The sequence below is a fragment of the Phragmites australis genome, chromosome 9, assembly GCF_958298935.1.
Source record: "Phragmites australis chromosome 9, lpPhrAust1.1, whole genome shotgun sequence".
In the NCBI taxonomy this organism is placed as follows: Eukaryota; Viridiplantae; Streptophyta; class Magnoliopsida; order Poales; family Poaceae; genus Phragmites; species Phragmites australis.
This window is the reverse complement of record NC_084929.1, coordinates 1,871,509-1,889,839: the sequence shown is the minus strand read 5'-3', so window position 1 is coordinate 1,889,839 and position 18,331 is coordinate 1,871,509. Positions and strand designations below refer to the sequence as shown.

Sequence of the window (18,331 nt, the reverse complement as noted above, 5' to 3'; positions counted from 1 at the left end):
ATGAGATATGATGCTTGGAATATTTACTGGAAAGGAAAAATCCTGAAATTTAGAAAAAGGCACTACTCTACGGATTCGGTCTACCGAGCTATGCACTGGTGGGATATTTGTGAGGGGGTCCATGGTGCACCACATTTGTAGACCGGAGGGGGCACTGTTCCGTGGGCTTAGTTTACCGGACGGTGGACCAAGGCTGGTGGCAGAGAGCAGTCCATCGCGGATCGAGCTTGTGGTCATGGCGGTGAGATGAGGGAAGGGATAAGGTTGGGGCGATATTTTCCTTGGTGCCTCAAGGGGAATAGAGAGAGACGGAAGGAGAGAGGAAGGGGCGACTGGGGAGAGAGGGAGGCGGTGGCCGACGGTGCGAAAGGGAGACGACCAGGGTAAAAGGGAGGTGGCCGAAGGGGAAATGGAGTCGGAGAGGGGCGGTGGAGATGGCCGGCCGGAGGGGCCAACTCACTGGCGGCGGGGAGAGAGAGGAAGGGCTTGGCTTGAGGCTACCCGGCGAGCGGCAGGTGGTGGCTCAAGGTGTGGGCGAGCACGGCGGTAGCGCACGCGGATGCACGCACGACAGTGAATCAGATAGCTTGTTATTCTTGGTGGTTGGCAACACATAGCCGGTCGTGAAGATTGGAGGTGTTCTCGGTGAGTTCTTGGAGGTCTTGTGGGAGCACTAGGAAGCTCGTGTACTTGGTTTGATGCCCGCCAATCCGGAGATAGAGAAGTGGCAATCACTAGTGAGCATTTGAGTCTTGGTGACTTAAGGGGGTGTGATATCCTTGTGTGGATACTCCAACGAGGATTAGTGGAGAGTGCCAGTTCTTCGATACCTCGGAAAAAACTCGATGTCCCCTTTCCCTACTCTTGTTACATTCCGCAGTTTGCTTCTAACATTTTCTTCATGCAAGTTTCTATTCCGCACTTTACTTATGGTCTATATACTTGTATGTTTGTGCTTATCTTTCTAGCTTGCTAGGTCGTCTAGTTGCTTTTATTCATTCTAGCATAAGGTTACTCTTTGTTCTAAAATTCGGTAGTTGGTTTAGTTTTTTGTTTAGTGTCCTATTCACCCCCCTCTAGGGCCACTAGATCCTTTTAGCATTGATAATACACATATCAGTGGCGGTTGGTATTATCAACTGGCACCGATATGTGTACTATCAGTACCGTTTCGATCCACGAACCAGCATTGATAGTAATTTTCAGTGCTGAGTAATCAGTGTCGATTCAAAATCTGTCATTGATAACGATTTTGAACCGGCTCTGGTATCTGTAGTTGTGTAGACCCATTGTGTGGAAACCTTTATCAACTTTCATATGAAAATCAATCTAAACATAATATTGATTTATAGAGCTGGGAATAGTTTTGACACCAATCCATACAGCAATCAATCCCCAAACCACTTTAGCAATAGGGCATAGAAAGATGGAGAGGCATTTGCGTGCCAAATATGAATTCTGCGCACAAGCATTTCTTATGTTCATGCACTGAAATGGCAAGCCACATCAAAATGTTCAATCAGCAAATGGAAAGTACGTTACCGGTCATCTGTTTCGAAAGACTAGTCTTCTTGCTTGTAGGTACCAGGCATATGAAGAGGCACCCTCACTAGATGAATGGTCTAACAATGCAGATTTAATTTTCTATATAAGGATGCACAGATAAGACACAAACATTGCAAGGAGCCTTTTTAGAAACTAAACTGGAGGCGTTCATGGGGACATGTGTAATCGAGCAATAGACTGTGTGTCTTTTACTCTGTATGTCTATATTTTCTCTATCCTTTGTCCTCAATGTGTTTGCTTAGTTATCCTTATGTAGTGTGTGGTAAGTACCTCCATCAACTGTTGTTCTGGGAAATAAATGTAGTTCACGAAGGCTTAATTGTCATTACAATTCCATTCAGCTTTTGTTTTTCCCAATTTTAGCGTGGAGTTTTTTGGTCATATTAATTTGTAGCTGGAACTTTCTTTCGTTGGCCGAATCGCCATCCTTAACATTCATCCATTTTATTTGTCCTCGGCTGATATACTAAGTGGAATATAATTGTAGTTTTGGTTTTCTATGGGGAAGACTAAATTTTGATCGGCCTGGTTGTTTCCCGTTCTTGATAATTATCATTGTGTGGTTCCATTGTTATGATACAACTCTAAGATTTTGTATGGAGATAAGCACATGAAAAGATCACCAAATGCATGGTGCATGCACCACCACAGATAGGATCACAACTCATATGATATAACCTAAGTTTTAAAATATACACCTACAATAAATTTATCACAGATGGCTCATAGGCATCATCTCTAATAGTCTAGAAATAATTGAGCCGGACAGAATAACCGACTAAAATATACTTCCTCTGATTGCAAATATAGATTGTTTTAGCCTTCTCAACTATTATCTAAATATAAATTATTCTTAAATTTCTATGCATTTTTTTCTCTTTTATTCCCATCTTGCTCTTGTTTAATAAATACTACCACTCTCACAAATTAATGAGTTATTTTTTCCAATACAAAATAAATAAAAAGCAACAAGATCATTTGATCTATTTTTTTAATCCTTATATATAAGTCCAAAATGACTTACGTTTATCATCGGAGGGAGTATAATGCAAATCCATATATACTTCAATGCACTGTAGAAATATTAGACGGTTGATGTAGGGAGCCGGCAGCACATACGAGGTCACCCTGCCTGACCCCCCCCATCAGTAGCAGGTACTGGCTGGGGTGCTCTCGCTGCTGGGCTCATCACAGCGGACGCCGACTCCGCTGAGGTGCGTCTCGTCAACCCCGTCACCGGCCAGCAGATCAACACGCTTCCACCGGTGGCCACCATTGAGCACGTCAGGGGTCCCATCCAGAGAGATGCCTCCGCGTCACAGGGCTACGACTACAACTGGAGACTGGAGCAGCGACCCGACAATCGGTCTATCCCGGTGATCGCCGGGGAGCTCGCATATTACCTCCACATGCGCGCCTTCCTGTCGTCTGATCCATCGGACACCAGGGCTGGCAGTGACAGCATCGTGGTTCTTCTCCACAGTCCCAGGTGCTGTCTCTCTTTTGCGCGAGTGGGCGTCGACGAGCACTGGACCTGGATCGGGAACCAGTACTCCTATGCCGATGTAGTCTACAACGACGGTGACGGCATGTTCTACGCCCTCACACTGGCTGGGGGCATCCACGCGTACGACCTCTCCGGCGGGGCCTCCACAGTACATTTCACAATTGTTCTGCAGAACCAGGTTCATGGAATCGTCGACACCGACACCAAGTACCTCGTCCAGGACCTCGGCGGCCGGGGATGGCTGCAGGTGTGGAGGATGATGGAGCCCGTGCCCTCGCTAGAAGAACCCCTCGCCCACTTGAAAAGCACGGTGTGGATCAATGTGTACCGCGTGGACGTCGACGCCCAAACGCTGGAGGAGACGAAGACCCTTGGAGACAACACCAACCACGCGCTGTTCATCGGGTGCAACCAGCCGTTCTGGGTGCGCGCCGGCAAGTACCCAGGTGTGGAGCCCAACCACATCTACTACACGGACAACGAGGAGACTTACGCGTTGTACTACCCGGAGAGTCCGAGGGATATCGGCGTCTACAACGTCGGCGACGGCAGCTTCAAGCAGTTCCGCACTTATCAGCCATGGTTGAATTGGCCACTTCCTTGTTGGGTACTACCTAGCCTTGGTTACCCTCACGTCAACAAGGAAGGTAGCTAGAGAGGTTAGGATGAAACATTGACGTGTTACACACAAATTTTACTCTTTTGTTTCCAATGTTTATTGTCGATCGCTGGCCCCTTTTGCAAATGCTTTATGGGAGACCACCGCAATGCAAATATTGCAAATTTATTTGGGACCAGATTATCATTATTGGGATATACCTAGCCTTGATTAATTATCACCGTGCTAAGAAATAAGGTAGCAAGAGGTTATGGATCAAAAAGTAGTATGAGGTGTAAACGTTTTTGTATATAATTTGTCCAATGCTTTCCACCCTAGTGTTACCTGTATAATTTAACAGCCAACACCCAGCTACGACGTGGCCATTCAGGCCCTCCTATCCGCGCGCCATGCACCATCCCTCACAAAATGTGGTTCTGATGACAGAATCACAAAATGTCTCAACGAGAATCTAATTTGACTTGATCGGTGGAGCAATGACGGTAATTTTGACAAGCATGATAATGGGGCAGACGGCGAGAGATGGTAGGGACGGAGAGGACAGCGACATTGGCCGGCTTGTCAGAGCCTAAATTTCTAATTCTTGCCATTGAGCATTCAAACATAATTAGCATCATTTTTTAATTTTGAGCATGTGTTGTGACGCATTTGAATTCAAATTCGATTTTTTCATTTAATGTGAAATCATGCTTTGTTAAGGAACTCACATATTTCCTATACAACTTAGGGCTTCAAATAATTTTATAATTTTTTACTTTATTTATGACGGATATTAGTGATTTGTACCAAATTTAAATAGCTAAATCGATAGCTTAAAAATTAATGCAATATATGAAAGTAAGCAAATTTAATGAATTTTAATTCAAAATTCATATATGATTTTTGGGCCAAACCAGTTCAAATGGACTCTATTTGAATTATAGAGTCTGTACAAAAATTGTCAAGAATTTTGGAAGCTTAGAACCCCTCTGTTTCAGCTAAGAAATTGGGTGAGTAGCAATTGAAGTATGGTGGCACTATTCACTGTAGGGCCCACTGTCATCCTCTCTCTATCTCGCGTTTCCTTCCCGTTCTGTCATGCAGAGCATTGGCGCCACATGGCTGGTGAGCTCTGCCTCTCCTCCCACGCTGCTCGGCCCTGTGACCCCACCCTCTGCTATGGACAAGGCTAAGCCTTATCTTTCTCACGGTGAACAAGCGTCACCGAGGTTCCTAACGGGGGATTGATTCAGAGGTTCCTTTATCGCCGGCTTTAGAGGAAGCTTCGGGGGAGGTAGGCCGGCCCGACGGAGGAAGCAGGGGCGGGTTTGGAGCAGTGATGCGGTGGGGCGTATAGCACGGATGAGCAGGAGGAGGAGGTAGGACATAGGAGATGTGGTATTACACGATCTACCAGGGCATAGGTGCTCCACGTGCGCGACTATAAGGTGCTCGGCGTAATGCTGCCAAGAGCATCTGACTTGGCCGCCTCCTCACTCGACAAAGGTGATTGCGGGGTTCGCCGTTCCCCTCTCCATCCAACAACACTAGCATTTCACATCTCATCCCCACACTTAACTAAAACCGGTTTGGTTTGTTAGGACGTACGATGAAGATCGAGCAGTAGCGCTGGGATTCGATCGGATATCCGCGGCAGCATGGAGTGTGCTCGGCGGTGCTGCTATTGCTGCTCAAGTCCAATATCCAATTCACTATGAGCTTGCCCACCTCTTTCCTAACCTTAATTTGTTGTCAAATCCAATTTTGTCTTTTGTACTTGTCAGTTTTCACGGTTCTCCCCCTGCCGAGAGATTATTGATTTGTTGTTGATTGTTTCGACCCGCTCCTGTTTCCTAATATGTTGAACTGTTCGTGGTGTTACTAACTGCTTACTACAGTTTATTGCAATAATCTGAGGTCTGGATGGTATAGGACATCGATGTTGCCCATATGTTTGGATCATGGGATGCCACTGTCCGGGCAAATTTAACCACAGTGGGTGTTGCCCATAATTAGAATTTCTTTTGTCAGAATATCAGTGCAGCAAGAAATAGGTTGATTCATGGTGAATGTTATTTTCAACTCTAGTAAGCATCACTTTTCATTCCCCCAATGGGTCAACTCAGCTGAAAGTGTCCATCTGCATGCGTCTGAATTGAACCGGCCTCAGCATCCATCAAGGCAGGCGGATGGCCAAAACTTAACTTACTTGTCAACTTCTCAACTACTAGCTTCTCCATCAGCAAACAAGGGGAGGTCAGTGGAGAAACCACACAAGCAATTAAGTGCACGCCAGCCCCGAGAAACTTCAGAGCGGCACTTGCTAGGGAGAAAAAGATGGACAAAACAGGTCGAAGCATAACACAAGAAACCTGTGATCTGCACATAAAACCGATCTACTTCAAGTACCTAGACAGGCATTCCTGCAACAGATGGTTTGAAGTCATATGAAGTATGTAACTAGTGCTTATGTACAGACCGGTAGCTATATTATGACACACACTTCAATGTTTAGTTACAGCACCCCGTCAAACCATATAATATAGCACACAATACATTGATAAGAAGTCAAATGTGCGCACAAGCATCGCACTTATTACATGAAACCATGCACGCAGCATGATGCATGGTCCAGAGGAAAGCTACACAAATCCAAATCCGTGAGCATAGACACAATCATTATGCTCAACCACCATCACAAGGCACACATATAGGGCATAAGTAACCAGACACGCTCAATTAACACACATGCAGAGACAGAAACACAGAATGGCAAACCACACGAGCAAACACAAATTAAACCACACCATGGGACTCGATCATGAATGAATGAAAGGAGATGCTCCTCAAGTGTCAAACCTTGTTCCTTTTCCAACAGAGTAAGGGGAATCTTGCGTCATCGTCCTCTTCATTTCCTGTTGCTTCGTCTTGATTTCCTGGTTTCCTGTGTTTAAAATAATATCTGTCTTCATGCTTCTTAATCTCTTCTTCCACCTCATTAGGAATGCGATCACCGATGAGCTCGAGCTCCTTCAATCTCAGAAGTTTGTCGATGCCAGAGAGAGATTCCATGTTGGTGAATGACCAGGTGATCTTCTTGAGCATAGGAGCAGATCCACGAGTGAAGCTGATGTTGGTAATGGTAGAACAGTAAACAACAAGAATGTTGAGATTTGGAAAGTCGCTCTCTTTGAAGGTAAGCTTGCTTTCGTTGTAAGACTTGTCCAAGAGTTCTAGGCAGTGCATGTTTGGATTCTTAGCGAGGATTTGTAGATCACCTTCACACATAAAGGTATTCCGAAGAGTCACCTTGCCTATTTGTTTGGCCTTATCAAAGAATAAAAGCAACCTGCTGCTATTCTTCTTCAACTCGAGCTCCTCCAGTTTTGGAAGGCTTTCGACTCCAGAAAGAGATTTCAAGTAGCCCGTCATGGACAAAACAATCTTTTCAAGCTCAGGAGCTGCTTTAATTTCAAAAGTGATTTCAGTCAAGTCGTTGGATCCCTCAACAACCAAGTATTTGAGAATTTGGAATTCATCCTTCTTAAAGGTGAGGTTTCCCTCGGTGCATATAATGTCTTGGAGCCTGACACAGCGTAACATGGGAAGGTTGGCGAGGACCTGCAGATCATTCTGGTTCAGTCTGGTGCGAGTTAGAGTTACCTTCTTAAGTTGATTACCACCACCATCTTTGACCAACAATTGAAGAAGAGCCCCCCTTTCTGTGGTTCCACTGATGCTTAGGTTCTCAAGAAGCTTGGGAGAGCATTTCAAGCGAGTGCGCATATTATCTGGAAACTCTTTGATGGGAGGAGTGCCCTCGAATATGGTTGTAGGAAGAGTGATTGACAGAGACTGGAGGCACTCATGCAGGTCACTGATTGTTCGAAACAAATTCCAAAAGTGACGGTTCTTGTCATCAATAACCACACCGAGCTTCCTAAGCTGCCATAACTTTCTAATGTCTTTCAAATCTTGATTATTCCGTGGCTTGACATTGGACAGTACCTCCATGTGTACCATTTTCTCGATCTTTTCAGGAATCCAGACACTGGAGACCCCATCAATGTGACCAGCTAGCAGACGCTTTAGCTTTAGGAGCATGACATTTCTAGTTTCAGGCGCTGGTATATCGGTCTGCCGGATATCCAATACTTCCAGCTCACGCAAGTTGTTGATTTCATTGGGCAGCTGGGTAACATCTGTTCTTCTTAGGCTTAGATACTTGAGTAGTAATATCTTGCTGCAGATGTGCTTCAAGGAGTGCCTGTTCTTCTTGAAGAAACGACAGCCTTCTAGATCTAGCACCTTGAGCTGGGACACTTGGGATGATCTAGGCCTCTGTGTAAAGAACTTATCGATTGTATCAGAGGCACGGAGATGGAGGTCATTGAAAATGGAGAAGTGGCGAGCCAAGTGATGTGACAAGCGTGTCTCCACTGTGCGCTGTTTCTTGGCGATCTTGGTAATGAATTCATGAACTAGACCACCCACTGTGCAGCTCTTGGCCTTTCCTGTAGCACCAATATCAGCAGGATAAACAAGCCATCGGTCGATGAGTGCGTCAAAACATTGGTTGGCTTGGCGCACTGAACTGGACCAGCGCCAGTCTTCCGTAGTTATCAGTCCTTCTACAACCCATCGTCCTATCAAGGTTGACCGCCTGATTTTGTGTCCTCGAGGGAAGATAGCTAGGTACAATAAGCAAGACTTGTATTCTTTAGGAAGGTGGTTGTAGGAGAACTTGAGCATCTTCTTAGCAATGCTGCCCAATGATTTTGGGGAAGACACCTTCAGGGTGCTATTTTTTTTGGGAAATGCTTGCAGGGTGCTGTGCAGCTTGCGCAGCTCTTCTTTGCTCATCTTGGGGTGGGCGTACAAAGCATGAGCGAAGATCTTCATGCAGAATTCATGTGGCTTACACTCGTCCAATATGCCGCGAAAAATCTGGGAAATGTCTTCATGCATCTGGTGGCCCGTAAGCGTGAGCACAATATCATGGTAGAAGCCAACAAGAGAACAGTCCAAAGGCTCCCGCAGTGGATTGCAATATTCTTTGGCCTGTTGAGTGTTCTTTGAAGCGGTCACGATCACTGCACCAGCGACGCAGCCCAACAGGCTCAAAGCATTTCTGGTCTCCTCCCATCCCAATTCATAGTCCTCATCGGTTTTGAGGATGATCAGGATCCTTGCATCTTCCAAATGATCTTTAATCTTGTCAACGATCCCTTTTTTCTCCATCAATTCTTCAATCTTCCATTGGATTTGTTTGATCTTCTCTATGGTATCTTCAATAACCGCTTTCGGGATTTGATCCTCGATTGTTTCAATCTTCGCCGTCGCCTCTTCAATAACAGCTTCCGGGTTTTGAACCAGACCACCCGGTTTACCTGTCGCTTGTTCCTTGTCAGATTTGTCTTCCTGTAGCTCTCGTAGGATTTCTTGTTTAGCCCTGCGGATCATTACTTTGATTTGATCCTCGGCCAATGTAGTAGTCTCTAGGATTTCTTGTTTAGCCCTGCGGATCATTACTTTGATTTGATCCTCGGCCGATGTAGTAGTGTCTAGGATGTCTTGTTTAGCCCTGCGGATCATTACTTTAATTTCTTCGTTGGCCGCCGATCTGTCTTGCTCCTGGGGCTTGCTGTCGCTGGTCTTCGGGAACACATCACTCAGGATGCGTTCATATTGGTCTTGGTTGTCGAGGCGAATCGGGCGCGGCTGGTTTGCGCCTGCTGCTTCTTCTACTTCCATAAGTTGTTTGAGCTTGTTGGCTGTTTCCTTGATGATGTCGTCGTACAATGCTGCTAATTTAGGCATGGCTTCCTTCCTTACTTGGTCTTGTTCGTCCGCAGCAGCAGCAGCTGATGAGTAGCTCAGCAGCAGGAGGAGTACGCCTAAGGGTTTTTCGGCGACTTTTTGTCGCACCTCCCTCTCTCGTTCCGCGTTTAGCTGCAGCTGGCCGCGCTTCATTTGCCGAACCTCACTCTCGATCTTTTCAAAATTGTCGTAAAACTTCATTCCTCCGATATTTCTATGGATTTCTTGAATCGCCTCCCATCTTTCGTCGTCAATATCCCATTTTGTTTTGCTACGCCAATGAACATGCTGCTCCTCCCTCTCGCCTTGATTTGTGCCTTCCTGCTGGGATTGGGATTTGGCAAGCTGGAGCTGGTGGAGCTCGAGCTCGAGCTCCCGCCAGATGTAGCAGAGAATGTCCTCGGGATCTAGCGGTACGAAATCAAGGTGCACTGCCGGGATGTCGACCAAGACACTGCGTTGGAAATGGGTCGACTTCGCCACAGCCAAAGATTCATTCGCAAGAGCACGGGCATCATCTGCATCCGGTGCCACAATGGCGATGGATGGCATTGTTGATCCCGGCCTTCCGGTGTTGGCTTGCTCTGCACCCTGTATCCAGTCGGCTAGTTTCTCGTTGAAGTAGTCGACCTCCAGAACGCGAAGCCCAAAAAGGGCTCCTCTTGGACCAGAATGATGGGTCGCCGTTGCCACCACCAGTTGATCGTCACCGTCTTCGTCTTCATCGTCTCCTGCAGCTTCGCCGCCTGCTGCAGCAGGTGCCGCCGCCGTGGGCCCAGCCCCAGGAAGCGACTGCCCTGCTGCCTTCGCCGGGACCTCCACGCCGTATCTCAACCGCCGCTCGCCGACGTCGCGTGCCCGGTCCTTGAGCACTGCAAGCTGGACGGCCGCGCGGTGCTGCGCGATCATCTTCCGCAGGAACCAGGGAAGCCACCAGACGAAGCGCCGGAGGCCGCCCCTGGCGCGGTGGATGTCGGGGTTGCCGCGGTACAGGTAGTGGTCGATGCAGTTGTTGGAGTCCTGGGCGAGCAGCCGGACCTGGTTCATCCACGTGCGGACCTGCTCGTCGTGCTCGCCGCGGGGGGGCACCGTCCGGGCCAAGTGCAGCAGGAAGCTGTTCATGCTCTCCATCTCCTCCTTGATGAATTGCACGTCGTCCCGGACGCCGCCCAGCAGCCGCGTCTCGTTCCGGATGACTCCCAGCAAGGAGGTCACGGCGCCCGACGCGAGCTCAGCCATCGCTCGCTCCCTCGATCTCCCTCCTTCGGACGGGAGCTGGTGTGTCTTGTTGAGTTAGTTTAGCGGTGGCAGGCTAGGGTGAGGGTGGCCATGCCCATGCATCATTCTACAGGCATGCATGTGTCGTGTGTGCGTGGGTAGGCGGCGGAAGGACTTTCCTTCTTCAGATGCATGCATGCTACGTACGCAAGTGAAACCAGCAAGGCAAGTATTGGCTGCATGCCTAGCTTGTCTAGCACTGCAGGACCACGTACGTACGTAACTATCAAGTCCGAATCGATCCGGTCCTTGTTTTCTTCTTTCTCTCTTTCCTTGATAACTTTAATTTTGTGCAGGCTGCATGCGTAACTATCAATTCTCAGTTCGGCTCTTGTTTTCTTCTTTCATAACTTTAATTTTGTGCATGGCCTTCATGAAGACGTAACGTATGAGCGTAGGGGACCCTGGGTCACTTTGCTAAAGATTTAAAGTAGTAAACCAGACTGATGCTAGATTACAAACATTTGATATTTGGTCTTTATCGATCCGACAAAAATTAAATCAGGTTAGGGCCGGATGACTTTGATTACTCGGTTCATTTGATCTTTGGTCTTTTTGAAAGAGATAGCACCCGATTCCATGTCCTCTGTTACGGTTTTGCCATGGGAACTTGTATTCCACGCACAAGTCAGGCGCGATTCCTCCTGCTCGATCACGTCCTGTTCCATTTCGCCCCGGCCCCCTTGTGGTAACATGTTGATAGCTCAATTACTTTAGTGACAAATACAACTATTGATATAGTTGTATTTCAAACCTCACAATGCTCTCAACCTTCAAAATACTATTGATATGGTCATGAAAAATTCTAAAAAAATTTTGTGGTGTAGATGTTACTATTATTTGACGCTCCATAAAATTTTAACTCAAACAATTACTTGTACAAATTTTAGGGATGCTGAAAAAAAATGTTTCTCATCTGACATGTCATATTTTTGTCCTAAAATTTGTCAAGCACTAAACGATAGCATCATCTACACCACAAAATTATTTTTAGAATTTTTCATGATTATTCTGATACTGTTTTGAATGTTGAGAACATTGGAACGCGCTATTCTTATTATTTTTAAACCTCCCGCTCACTGAACAGGTAGGATAAACCTATTTTTACAAATTTCTAAAATGACCACGTAGTAGTTCTGTAATTTTGAATTTTAAATATATAAATAAAAAATCCATCGTTTGGTAAGCTTTTTGAAATAATATTATTTTATTAAAAAATTGCAAAAAATAATAGCTAAATTTATAAAATTATAAGAATATGTACCTGTCGGCAGGCTAAGTGTCGACTAGAGACCTATTGTTACTCCACATGCCGAAATCCTACATAGCAGCGGGCTCGGAGTCTGTCGGCACTTTGTGTGCCGACAGTTCATGTGTCCCGTAGATGATATTCAAAGAAAAATTCATAATTTTTTATGTGATCCCGGATCTAATCTTTATATGAAAATTGTGTCTCTTGACGAGATCTGTAACTTTGTAGTTGAACACTTTTTTATTTGAATCAGTTAAATGTCCAAAAAGTAGTTATAAATTTTAGATCTGAAAACCTAGATCTGGAACTTCTAGCCACTTTTTAGCCATCTAAATCGATTCAAATAGAAAAGTGTTCAACTATAAAATTGTAGATCTCGTTGAGAGACACAATTTTTTATATAAAAATCATCCCTATCCGATATCATATAAATAAGTTGTAATTTTTCTTTAAATATTATCTGGGAACATAGGACATGTTGGCACACGAAGTGCTGACAAGCCCTTGGACCTACTGTCATATGGGGCATTCGGGTTTTTTTTCACTCTAAGGAAGTGACAATCGCTCATTTACCATCTTGTCCCACATGAATAGACTTAGGACAGGCTGTATATTATCTTCAGCAGCAATTACCACTACGTTAGAATGACAACTGAGCAATTATCCCACTGCAACGTAGGATATCGCCATATGGAGTGTTGACAGTTTCCTAGTCGGCACTCCGCATGCCGACAGGTACTTATTCTTAGAATTTTATGAATTTGATTATTATTTTTGTAATTTTCCAATAAAATAATATCATTTAAAAAAATTCAATCTCGTTTGGTAGACCTGATTTTTGGCGTTGGCATCACCGCATCAGCGGGCAGAATCCATGGGCCATGGCCCATAGGATAGAGCTTAGCGCCCACCTGGATCAAGCAACTCATGTATGGTCCTGGAGAACACTAAATCGCTAACCAAACCAGGTCCTGGCCAACAACACGGAGGATCAAAGACCAGATCAATTTGCTACAGGCCTTTAACCAAACAAGGCCTAGTTCTAAAAGTAGAACTTACTCCATCCTTAACTGGGACAGTAGGCTTGTATATTTTGCATAAAAGTATTAAGATAGCATGTCCAATTTCTGTAACTTATGTATTATTCAATTCTAAATGAGCTAAACAGAATGACTTTTGAGATTAAATTAACAAGTATTCTATTACCTGTGACCACTGTTTTTTAGCGCGGCCTAGCCCAGTTCTTCAGCCCACAGCTCAGCTCCCGGCCCAGTCCTTTTCATCTGAAAAGCCCAGCCCATATCCCCCCCCCCCTCTCGCTGACAGCCGAGCCTCGCATGTCAGCTTCGTCCTCGCGCCCACGCCAGCGCCCGTGTCCGCAACCGCCGCGCCACTCGCCCGATTTCGCTGGCGCACGTCCCCCAATTCCGCGCCCACGAACTCCGCAACCGCCCGCATGCGCACGCCTACATATTCGCCCCTGCAGTGCGCTGCCACCCCATCCCTCTCCCACTCCTTTTCGCCGAGAAACCGAGCCACCATTGCTGCCGTCGCCGATCTCACCAAACGTCGTTCGCCGCATCCGAGCTCTCCCCGACGCGTCTGAGGCTGTCATCAGGTTCGCCGAAGCACGGGGATCCCGTTTCACCCCTTGGCTTCGCTTCTCCGCCGCCGCACGCATCTTCCCGTCGAGCTCCGGTAAGTCACGCCGCCACCTCGCCTTCGTTAGCCCTAACCGAGGCATCCCGCAATCAATTGGCCATCTCTCCAGCACTACATTTCCTTCAGGAAGCCTCCTCGGTCCTCGGATTCGCCTCCTCGTCGCCAACTGAGTTCTCATCGAGCTTCGACCTCTGCCACCTCTCTTCTCCGTCGTCGACCACCGCAAAGTCACCGCCAGCCACCGTGAAGTCCTCGATGAGAATCCATGCCTGCATCTCGTTCGTTTGCGCTATTTCCCGTCTCGTTTGGTAGACCGTAGCTCGGTATTGGGTTTCGCCGGTGATGCTCCGACGAAACCCGTGGCGGCGCCGTCGTCCACCAGCCCCTGCCGCCGCCCCTCCCTCCCCAACCGCTGAGAGCCATTGGATCTCCCACCGACGACCCAGATTAGATCAACCGAGCCCCATACCCTTTCGGTCCACCATGGACCCGTGGACTCAGTCCACGATGCCGGTCCATCGTCCCTGTCAGCAGCCCCGTAGGCGCCACGTCAGCTTCGTAGCCGAGTCAGCAGCCGCGTAAGGTGCCACGTCAGCCCACCCGAGCCCAATCAGCCTGCTGACGCATTAAATAGGTTTTTCAGTAAAAAATAATTCCTTTATTCCCTGAAATTAGGAAATTTTACATTTAGGCCCCCAAACTTTTCTATTTTCATAAATATAACCCTGGTTAGTTCTGTACTTCACCTTTAGCCCCCTGAACTTTTGTATAATTACAAATAGGTCCCTAAATTTGACATATAGGTCCCAAGAACTTTCTATTTTTGCAATTTAGCCCCTGTAATTTTTCAGAAAAGCCCCTGTAGATTAAAACCATCACAACTTTTCATACGAGCTCCGATTTAGGTGATTCTTGCGCTCACGCGATCGTAGCAGCGTGTACTGTCTATTAGTAACCTTTTTATAGTGCTTTGCCGCTGTTTTGTATACTGTTCTTAGTTGTTGTGTTTGTTTATATCCGGTGTGCACGATTGCTTTAGGAGACGAGCAGTGTGTGAGCTTGCAGGACCAGGCGTTCGAGGATTTTGATCAACCTGCATTCGAAGGCAAGTGTCCTTGACCACTTTGACACCATTGTAGGACAATGCAGCTTTTATTTTTCTAAATACATGCTTGTTTAATATGGAATCTCATGGTTAGGGTTTTACTAGATTTTATGTGACATTTCTTGTACGCATTGATGAGTTAAGGGAAATAAATGGTAGATGTGCTAATGCTGTTTTGGTAGGGGTAAAGATTAATCTGCACTAATGTCTATACAACGAGAACTTGGGTGTGGTAATCTTGTAGTAACATGGTATAGGGATCCCAACTGGATGACTAGTTTGAGGTGGTGCTGCACAACAGGTCTGTGGTTGTTCCTGTGGGGGATCCTAAGGACCGGTTTGTGAAGCTTGTTACCCGGCATAACAGCACAACCACGAGGCTTATATGGGTACGGTCTGGCCAAATAATTAGTTGTCATTCATGTTCTGTACGCACCAGCGGACGGTTAAGTGGTACAAGAGGTGGCCTCTGCAGTGGATGAAATCCCTGTTAGCGGTGAAACCTTAGTGGGTGTATATAGATTTGGAGGCGCTTTGTAAAGACCTTGTAGTGAGACCCCGGCTCTACACCCCGGAAGTGTAAAGCCAAACGGAAATCACGACTCGTGGGTAAAGTGTGCAAACTCTGCAGAGTAATAAAACTGATCGATTAACCGTGCTCACGGTTAAGAGTGGGCTTGAACTTCTTCATAATTAGTGAGGATCTTGAATGGTTGGTTTTGGGTAGTCGGGTGGTGGAACCCCGATGAGTCGGTAACCGGGTATGGGATATCTGTTGAGTCTGGTAGTCGGATGGAATCCAATGAGTTATCTTCTTTAATGTTGTAGTCATAACTTACTAAATAAGTGACTATGTCTTTTGAGTCCTAGATTGGTTTGGCATAATTGCAGTCAGCTCGAGTCAAGCTTTTCCTTATCATAAAGCCTACATGTCATGTTTTCCCACACTTGCTGAGTACTCTATGTGCTCACGCTTGCCTTCTCCTAAATTCTGGATGCTGCTCAGAAGGCGAAGTTTTCGATGACCTTCCGGATGATGGAGACGAGTTCTAGGCGAAGGAAGACGTCGACCTGAAGACCATATCATAGGCTGACGCTCCTCCGGACAACGCCTGTGAATGGATGAAAGTCCTATTGCCACTGGAAGTTATCTTAATATTTTCTTTTAGACCTGTGGGTCCTTTTGTAACGAATATTATCGTTATTTAATGACACAGTTATGTTATCATTGATGATATCACTACATGTATGAAAACTTGATCATGACATACATGTGGAATATATCTGATTTGTTCTCTTAAAAATCGGATGTGATATTATCCTAATTCTGATGCCAATTATAAACCGATGAAGTCCAGACCAGGAGGGCCTATAGTGAAACTATGGAGTGATGGACAAGAGGTGACAGAGCTATGATAAATGAGGTGTCTTCCTCATGACATTTTGTTCAGGGCACTGAACAGTACGTATATAGAAGCAGGAGGAGGAAGGTGGAGCAAATGATACTGCAGGATCCAATGCTGTACAGTTGACTTTGTCTAGTTGGATATATGATCTAGTGTCATGCTTTCATTGGTCCAAGATTCACCCTAGCCTACACATTCCCACTTCTCTGAAGGGAACTGAACTGGTTTTCAAGATATTTACATGTGACGCTGTCTCCGCTCCGATTTTCTTGTCCACAGAGTCACTTATGTACATATTTATCATTGTCTTTTATAAATACACTGTATAGAGAGAATGATGTATGAGGTCGCGGGAGAGGCTGATGGTGCCGTTCTTGAGGTGTGCGTCGCCCATCAGCTTGAGGCTGCCGAGGGTGAGCGTCGCGTAGTCGAAGCGCAGCGCCGTGGCGAGCTCCTCACCGCACATGAGAAGGAGGATGAGCAATGGGAGCGAGAGCGCAGCTCTGGCCATGGCGGGTGCGGGCGGCGGAGGCACTGGCATGGGGCCTAGTATACATCAGCAGCAGAGCATGGGATTCCGATTCCCGACCCAAGAAGCAAGTAGTCGAGCAGAGGATTGGGGAGGGAAGGTAATATGAGAGGAGAATGCTTTGGCTTGCGCGTCATCCACCGCATCAGACGTGGAGGGGCGCTGGACAGCCAGCTAGTGCGGTGGTGCCGACTGTCGTGTCGTTCTGCGGCGGTGCTCGTGCCCGTGCCCATCCCTCCCCTACCACTGCTAGCGGCGCGCCACTCCAACGGTACCAAACGTCATTGCCGTTGGCACGTCGTGTTGCACACGCCCTGCTCTGATTTTCATATGATTTAATTGTCATAAACACTTGTTATTTTTTATTTTTCACTGTTTGCAACTTTTGATTATTATTTTCTATTAGAATATAATCATAATATCTAATAAAAATATAATATTATAAAAGTATTTTACAAAACAAATTTACACATATGATTTTTATGTTTTCAAATTAAATATTTTTGGAGCTATTGACGTTTAAAATTTTAAAAATTTAACCGGATTTTAGATAAAATGATAAGTATTTATGATCGGTGCGAGTAGTAAGTAATCCACTGGATTGGCCTGGCTCTGATTTCCATTCCAAACCACACACTCATGAGTACGTCTTTGCCCCTGCATTAGCCGGCACACTCCATCACCTATCTCACGCATCATGCTGAATGCTATATGCGCAGCTAGCACGGATCCGGATCTATACAAAACTTTCAGCTGCTGATAGAAAAATGATCGATCTGTGCACGAAATTAGAATGTCTATCAAGGAAGGTCCAAAGGTTGATCTTCACATCTCATCAAGTCGTTCCAAGTCGCACATACACATACGCATACGCATACGCATACACAAGGGTTGAACAACTGCAGGTGACAGGAGACCCGTAATGATTTTGTTGGCAGCAATCCACCTTGGTTTGTTAGTTCAACCGCGATCTGAGTTCGATTAACTACTAATTTGTTAGGAGCATAATCGCAATCAGGCCGATCTGCTGCAGATTAGTGCACTGAACTCATCAGCTGTCTGTCAACCATAATAATCCCTAATATTTTTTCATTCTTTGAGGTGGCTGCTAGTGTTACTGCAAGGAACAAGTGAGTGATCGATACTGATAGCAGCACGAGCTCCAAAACTGAGCCATGCCACATGCTGTATCGTCGTCTATGGAGACGATGCGACTGCTTACCATGCAGTCGCACGCCTCGCCATTTTTGGCCTAGGCATCTATCTCTGCATCAGCTGCAGAATCACAGGCTCACAGGAATGAGACAGCTTGACGCATTTCTGATGGAGGAGACATTTTGTTCCAGCTCCTCTTCACTACTTCGATATCGCAATTGTATTCGCTCACTAATTTAGTCCAGAAAAAAATGATGACCGACGACAAGAGGAGCGAGCCCACTCCGCTATGCATCTCATCTCCGGCGGTAGTCCGGCCCACCGGCGTTGAGAATAATGGAAGAAGACCATGACGGCAAGGTTGGCATTCCTTGCAAGCTAAATAAAAGGGTCCCAAAAAAGAATACTCCATACATGACTGCACGATATGTCGATGGATTTATACTATAACAA

At 46.2% G+C, this 18,331-nt stretch overlaps 2 protein-coding genes across 2 annotated transcripts; one reads left to right on the top strand and one right to left on the bottom strand.

The window, feature by feature from the left end:
• The first annotated feature begins 434 nt into the window (after positions 1-434).
• LOC133929606 (uncharacterized) lies at positions 435-3,728 on the top strand. Its single transcript, XM_062376409.1, has 2 exons — positions 435-528; positions 2,722-3,728. The coding sequence occupies exons 1-2, from the start codon at positions 435-437 to the stop codon at positions 3,726-3,728; spliced, it is 1,101 nt and encodes a 366-aa protein (XP_062232393.1).
• Positions 3,729-6,209: 2,481 nt separating this feature from the next.
• Positions 6,210-10,845, bottom strand: LOC133928344 (uncharacterized). Its single transcript, XM_062374638.1, has 2 exons — positions 9,270-10,845; positions 6,210-9,167 (listed from the first exon to the last, which is right to left on the bottom strand). The coding sequence occupies exons 1-2, from the start codon at positions 10,728-10,730 to the stop codon at positions 6,525-6,527; spliced, it is 4,104 nt and encodes a 1,367-aa protein (XP_062230622.1). The 5' UTR covers positions 10,731-10,845; the 3' UTR covers positions 6,210-6,524.
• Positions 10,846-18,331: the final 7,486 nt, after the last annotated feature.